A 7683-nucleotide genomic window follows, 5' to 3' on the forward strand; every position below is an offset into this window, starting at 1 on the left:
CTCCCCTAGCTTCTACACACCTCCCTATCTCTGTAACCTCCTCCAGCACCTGCACCCCTCTCAATCTCTGTAACCTCCTCCATTCCTGACCTCTCTAGCACTCCCCACGATTCCCATCGCTCTGCCATTAGGGGCCGTGTCTCCAGCTGCCTGGTATCCTGAACTCCAGAATCCCCTCCCGAAGCCTCTTTACATCTCCCTGGCTTCTCCCTTGAAATGCTCCTCAAAAAAAAATGTCTTTGATGGAGCTTTTGGTTGCTTGACCCTGAAATCTCTTGATGTGTCATGGGGTCAGATTGATGTTCATGTGGAAGCCTTATGGATTTGTTACAATGTAAGGGTCCTACACAAATGTGAACTTGCTGTTATGAAGGTTTGTCCATAACTTGCCTGCTTCCCAAACAGTTGTCTTATTGCCTCTTCAATCTTCCCTGGAAACTGTCCTGCTGTAAGTGACTGGAGTAATTTTACTCCACTTTGTTTTATGGTTCAATCCTTCCATCACTACAATTTCTGGAAAAATAATCTTGCTTTTGTGAATGTATGTAGTACACAAGCACAGTGCCACACAGACTGCTGCAGTGTGTGTCTAAATAAACCCTATGGATAGTTTGCTGCAATGCACTGATTAAATAGACTCTGTAGACTGGCACAATGTGCTGTTTAGATAGTCTCTGCAGACTGTGTACAGCAGTGTACTGTTTAAATACATTCTGTAGACGGTATGCTGCACTGATGCAATGTACTGATTAAATAGTCCCTGTAGACTGTTTAAATATGTTTAAATGGATGGTATACTGATTAAATCGACTCTGTGAACTGTTTACTACTGTTTGCTGTTTAGGCAGATTCTGGAAACTGATGTATGATATTATTACATAGATTTTGTAGACTGATATACAACATTATTCGGATAGATTCTGTAGACTGTTTGATGTAGTGTCATGTCTAAATAGACTTTGTATTAGTTTGCTGTTGTGCGCTCCTGAAGCGTGCACTGTACACTGAGCAGGTAGAGCAGGTAGCCCTAAGTCCTGCAATGCCTCTAACTGATTGGCCAAATATACAATGAATTTACAACTGGCTGTAACTAGCTGTAACTTGCTGAAACATCAATATATGTTGTCAGGAACATTTAATTCAAGAGACTTCACTACACAGTGACGACAGAATTCAAAGGTAAACATCACCAAAGGTTGGTCATAATGACAATATTGCATAAAGTCATACTGAGGCACAATGCCCTAATCTTAATTGAACTTCCAGAAAAATCCACAACCATTTCAAGTTAAGCATTAAGTGATAAAGAGATCTATATGGATCATAAATAACCCTGTCAAAACAGTTTTATAAGCACAGAAATGGTAGGAGGCCATTCAGCCCCCACCTTGAGCCTGTTACCCAGGAACAGGAGGAGGCCATTCAGCTCCCTTTGAATTTGTTACACAGGAATAAGAGGAGGCTATTCAGCCCACTCCTGGAGTCTGTTACTCAGCAACAGGAGGAGGGCATTCCTTGAAACTGTTACAAGGCACAGGAGGCCATTCAGCACCCCCACCTCAAACCTGTTATACATGAACAGGAGGAGGCCATTCAGCCCCCTCCTTGAGCTTGTTACACTGGAACAGGAGGAGGCCATTCAGACCCCTCCTTGAACCTGTTACACAGGCACAGCAGGCCATTCAGCCCCCTTCTCAAGTCTGTTACACAGGAATACAAGGAGGCCATTCAGCCCCTCCTCAAGTCTGTTACATAGGAAAAGGAGGAGGTTGGCAGGAAAGCTGCAGCATTGAAGGATTTGGGAAGTATAAAAACGGGGCAGTTTTTCTTATACAAGATACTAATCAGCTGGAATCCTGCAAGCAGTTTTGGTCAATTTGTTGAAGGAAAGATCTTGTGACATCAGAGGCAATTCAGAGAAGGATCCCAGGTAAGGAGGGACTGTCTTATGACGATGGGTTGAGCAGATTGGAACTTGGCGTTTAGAAGAATGAGAGATGACCTCATTGAAACATACACGATTCTGAGGGGACTTGATAGAGTAGCTTTGGAGAGGTTGTTTCCCCTTTATGGGAGCGTCTAGGGCCGGGGGCATTACCTCAGAATAAGCAGTCACACATTTGAGACAGCGAAGAGAAGGAATTCCTTCCCTCAGAGGGGTGTTAATCTGTGGAATTCTTAATGCAGAGGGCCGTGGAGGTTGGGTCATTATGTAAATTCAAAGCTGAGGCAGACAGACTTTTAATTGGTAAAGGGGATCGAGGGTTGTAGGGAAAAGGCAGGAAATTGGATTTTCAGATCAGCCATGATCTCCTTGAATGGTAGAGCAGACTTGATGGGCAAAAAACTTCTGCTACGTTTTATGGAGGCCATTCAGCCCCTTGAGCTGTTCTGTCTTTCCATTGGATGGTGTCTGAATCTTAACTCCATCTATTCTTCTTGGTTTCATGACCCTGAACCCACTTAAACTCCACATCAGTCCTGATGTGGAATGTGGGACTCACTCTCACAGGGAGTAGGGGGTGGGAGAATGTGGGTCTCGCTCCCACAGGCAGTGGCATCAGTGAATTGTTGATGTATTGAAGGGGGGAACATTGGATAAACACATGAAAATTCCAGCCGGCCCTTCTTGGTCTTAACTGCTTTCTTTATGTTGTCGTTGGGATGGGGGAGTGGGTTTCAGAAATCCCACTCCCCTGGGTGGATAAGGAACAGCTTCTTGATACTCACCCCCGCAACGGCCCAGCTCTGATCTGAACATTCTTTTCCTTGTTCACAACAAAACTTGCCAACCAGGTTTCCCTGGATTAGACACATAATTATTAAATTATTCATCAATAGCATTATTTGCAGCAATAAGCAGTGTTAGCGAGATTAGGACGATTTATTTCAACTCATTTATGGGGTGTGGGTGCTACTGGCTGGGTCCAGCATTTATTATCCTGTCCCTAGTTGCCCCCTTGACAAAGTGGTGGTGAGCTGCTTTCTTGAAATGCTGCAGACCATGTGCTGTGTGCCATATCCATGTGTATCGGCACCCGCAGTGCTGCTGGATGGGTATTCCAAGATATTGAGCCAGTGACGGCGCACATGATTTATGTTCAGTGCATAATCAGGCCATTTGGCTACTCTGCTCCTTACTGATGTTTATGCCCCACGCTAACCTTCTCCCACTCCCTCGCATCATCTCTCCCCATCACCATCTCTCCCGTATGTGTTTATCCAATTTCCCCCTTCAATATATCAACAATTGATCGAGACCACTCTCTGTTGGACCGAGTCCCAGATTCTGCCCTCCCTCCCACTCCCTGTGGGATCAAGTCCCACATGCCCCCCACACTGCCTATGGGAGGGAGACCCACATTCCCCAACCCCAATTCCCTGTGGGAGGGAGTCGCACATTCCCTCCACTCCCTGTGGGAGGAATCACACATTTCCCCCTCCTACTCCCTGTGGCAGCAAGTCCTACATTCGCCTCCACCCCCACCCACTCTATGGAGGGGAAGACATTTGTCCTGAATTCCCCATTGCATTTATTCAGGACTATCTTCTATTGGTGGCTTCTCGTTCTGTGTCTCCCCCAACCCTTCCCACCACAAGTGGAAACATCCTCTCTATGTCTCCCTGATCAAAATCCCTTTCAAAGACCTCAATCAGGTTACTCCTCAGCTTCGTCTTTTTGAGAGAAAACAGCCCCAGACTTGTCTTTGAGTTCGATGCTAGTCAGTGGAATGATCAAACCTAACGGACAGATAATGTGATTGCGGGATTTTAAACTTTGTACCTGAGCTTCTGGTATGAGATTCACTCAACTGAAATTTTACAATGAAGCATGACAGCCTAAACATGATCGCCACTGACAAATCTACTCCTTTTGTCCTTCGGTGCCAGATACCTGTGTTAGAACTGTGCTATGCATGGGTGGGGGGTGGGGTTTTTGGCCATTCTGCTCATGAGCCAGTACTGGCTGTCCAAATGGTTCCCACTCTCCCTACCCCTGCTCTTTTCCCCACTGTCCTGAAATATCCTCTATTGCTCCGATTCTCTCCCTCCTTTGAAAGTTTCTGTTGAATTTGTTCCCTTTCAGGCAGATTGCAATAACTCGCTGGGTCAAAGGTCCTCTCTCTAACCAATCTCCCTCTGTTGACTGACCCTCATCGACTCAATGGAAACCTCCCACCCCCGGTAATTCTGAATGGCTCGACTCAATTTCCCCATTAACCTTCCCCGCTCCGAGGGAAATTTTTTTTTACCTGATGGTTTCTCAATGTCATCGTGATGTCTCATCCCTCATGTTTGCCCGCGTCTCCAGTGTAGCACCTTTGACGGTTGTCCGAATAGATTGGGAATGATCATTTCCTAGTCTCTGTTTAAAAGGTGGAACATTGACGTATCGCGGACCCAGTGATGACTTTGCTTAAAAGTGGCTCAAGTCAGGTCCTGCTTATGTTGGTGGGAGGGAGTGTCAACACTATAAAGCTGACTGCAGTGTTTGTGTAAACACATTTACTCCAGGATGCAGTGTCTCTGTCTCTGATCTTAACCCTCTCTCAATTCTCAGCAGATGCTTTATGGATACACCCCGGGCGATTCATACACGTCATTCAGTTCTATTGCTACATTTGGGAAACATCATAGTGAAAACAGAGATGAATCCAGGTGGTGGAAGAGTGTTTCAGAATTCACTCCCTACACCAATGCCCTCTTTAGCAGAAACCCAAAGCTCTATATCTCTGTACTCCAGCCTCTCTCCTTCAATTCATCTATTCCCGTATCCACAATTAATTACTCCTCATTGATTTTGGGGCTCACCTGCCAAGCTGCTGCTACTGGTCTCCCTCTCTGTCCTGAGACATGAGTCAGCAATTCGTGCATTCAACTCCACACTCCCCACACCTCAACTACATTATCCAGGGTCATGCCATCCTATGGTCAGAAGTGATAAACTTACACTGTCGGAGGGTCAATATAACTAGTACAATGCAGTGCTACCTCAGTATTGATCCACTGACAGAGCAGCACTCACTCAGTACTGACCATCCGACAGTGCTGCAATCCTTCAGTACTGACCCTCCGACAGTGCAGTGCTCCCTCTGTTTTGACCCTCCGATAGTGTGGGGCTCCCTCAGTACTGGCCCTCTGACAGTGTGGCACTCCCTCAGCACTGACCCTCTGACAATGCGGCACTCTCTCAGCACCGATCCACCGACAGTACGGCGCTCCCTCAGCACTGACCCTCCAACAGTGCAGCACTTCCTCAATACTGACTCTCTGACAGTGAGGCACTCCTTCAGTGCTGACCCTCTGACAGTGTGGCATACAGTCATAGAATTGTACAGCACAGAAACAGACCCTTCGGGCAATTCGTCCATGCTGACCAGATATTCTAAATTCATCTAATCCCATTTGCCAACATTTAGCTCACATCCCTCCAAGCCTTTCCTGTTCATGTACTTACCCAGGTGCCTTTCAAATGTTGTAATTGTGCCAGTACCCACCACTTCCTTTGGCAGCTCATTCTGTACATGCACCACCCTCTGTGTGAAGAAGTTGCCCTCAGGCCCCTTTTAAATCTTCCCCTCTCACGTAAACCTATGCCTTCTAGTTTTGGGCTTCCCCACCCTGGAGAAAAAGCCTGACTATTCACCCTGTCCATGCCACTCACGATTTTATAAACCTCTTTCAGGTCACTCCTCAGCCTCTGACTCTTTAGAGAAAATGACCTCAACCTAGTCAACCTCTCCCTAAAGCTGAAACTAACCCTGGCAACATCCTTGTAAATCTTTTCTGAATCCTTTCAAGTTTAACAACATCTTTCCTATATAAGGGGGACCAGAATTGAATGCAATATTCCAAAAATGGCCTAACCAACGTAGTGTACAGCCGCAACGTGACCCCTCAACTCCTGTACTCAATTGTTGTGAATGCCTTAGCCATACCTTTGTGCTGATGATCAGTCCTCAGCCAGGTGCTGTTTGGCAGATGCACACACTCGAGACGGGGCATGACTGTCCTCAGAGACACCGGTTCTGTCTCAAGGTGCCAGAAGTGACACGATGTTATCTTACACCCAACCCTCTGGGCAAACAGGAGCGGCCAGTAAATGATAACCTTGACGCAGGCACGGTACTCACAACCAGCAGAAAGCTGCAACACGAAAGTGACTTGGGCGAACCTGTGCCCAAAGCACAGAAAGCTCGCATACAGGGGCAGCAGGTAGTCACGAAGCCGAATGGAACGTTGCCTTTAAACTAATTGATTGGAAAACACAGTTGATGGTTAATAGATAAAAAAAATCAAGAGTGGTTTGGTAATGGGAAAGTAAAACGTTCAGTTAAGAGCAGTTCTGGATATGAAAAGAAGTGGAACGTTGGCCCTTATTTCAAGGGGGTTGGAATATGAGAGTCGGGAAGTTTTATTGCAACTGGACAAGGTGCTGGTGAGACCACATCTGGAGTACTCTGATGCGTTTTGGTCCCCTTATTTCAGGAAAAATATCATTTCATTGGAGGCAGTTCAGAGAAGGTTCATGAGGATGATCACCAGTATGGAGGGATTGTCTCTGGAGCTCTATTCAATAAAGTTCAGAAGAAGGAGAGGTTATCTCAATGAAACAAAGCAGATTCTTAAAGGGCTTGACAGGGTAAATGCTGAGAGGGTGTTCCAGCTGCTGGGAGAATCTTGGAGGAGAAGGGATAGTCTCAGAGTAAAGGGGCACCAGTTTAAGACTGAGATGAGGAAGAATGTCTTCTCTGTGAGGGTTGTGAGTCTTCCACAGAGAGCTGTGGTGGCAGACTCCTTATGCATATTTAGGGCTGAGATAGATTCTCGATCAGGAAAGTAGACGTGAGGAATGTTGGATCAGCCATGATCCTATTGAATGGTGGAGCAGGCTTGAGGGGCCAAATGGCCTACTCCTGTTTCCATTTCCAATGATCTAGCCTCGACAACTATGCTCCAAGCAACTCATATTGGCCATTCAGCCTATCAGACCTGTACTGGCCCTTTGAAAGCACCCCACCACCACTTCTTGACTACCCAGCCCCACAAATTTCCCCTTTCCAGATAGCCCTTATTTGCTTTTGAAAGTTCCTGTTGAATCTATTCCCTTTGAAACAGAGATCCCAGCTCACAACAGCAACTCGCTGGGTCAAAAAACAAATTCTCCTTCCCCTCGTATCCCTCTAAATCCTTCCTATTCACATTTCTGTCCAGATGCCTTTTAAATGTTCTAATTCTGGCAGTTCATTCCATAATTGCACCACCCTGTGTGTGAAAAGGTTGCCCCTTCGGTCACTTTTAAATCTTTCCCTTCAAACCTTGATGAGGTCACCCCTCAGCCTCCAACGCTCCAGGGAATATAGCCCCAGCCTACTCAGATTCTCCCTATAGCTCAAACCCTCCAACCATGACAACATCCTCATAATTTTTTTCTGAACGCTTTCAAGTTTCACAACATCTTCCTCCAAGGGGAAACTATTGCAGTTTAATTGATAATGCCAAGTGATCACACTCAATGCTGTGCCGGATAGTAAATATTTACCACCTGCATTTCAGTGTATCTGGTATGGCACTCATAAAGCAGGTACACCAACTTTTATGATGAATTAATGTGCATTTGTCTCTTTTACGAGCTGCTTTATATATTTGAGTAGCACATCGTAACAATAAAATAAACGATAA

The 7683-nt window shown here is 45.9% G+C and overlaps 1 protein-coding gene across 1 annotated transcript in view; it reads right to left on the reverse strand.

Annotated features, from left to right (window-relative positions):
• Positions 1 to 4336, reverse strand: part of LOC125487903 (free fatty acid receptor 1-like) — a 6117-nt gene extending 1781 nt beyond the window's left edge. The window contains exon 1 of the mRNA XM_048620520.1: positions 4254 to 4336. Within this exon, the coding sequence (XP_048476477.1) occupies positions 4254 to 4287 (34 nt within the window). The 5' untranslated portion in view covers positions 4288 to 4336. The remainder of the gene's footprint in view (positions 1 to 4253) is intronic.
• Between the last annotated feature and the right edge of the window lie 3347 nt (positions 4337 to 7683).

Source organism: Rhincodon typus, chromosome 47 (genome assembly GCF_021869965.1).
Source record: "Rhincodon typus isolate 14 chromosome 47, sRhiTyp1.1, whole genome shotgun sequence".
NCBI classification, from domain to species: Eukaryota; Metazoa; Chordata; class Chondrichthyes; order Orectolobiformes; family Rhincodontidae; genus Rhincodon; species Rhincodon typus.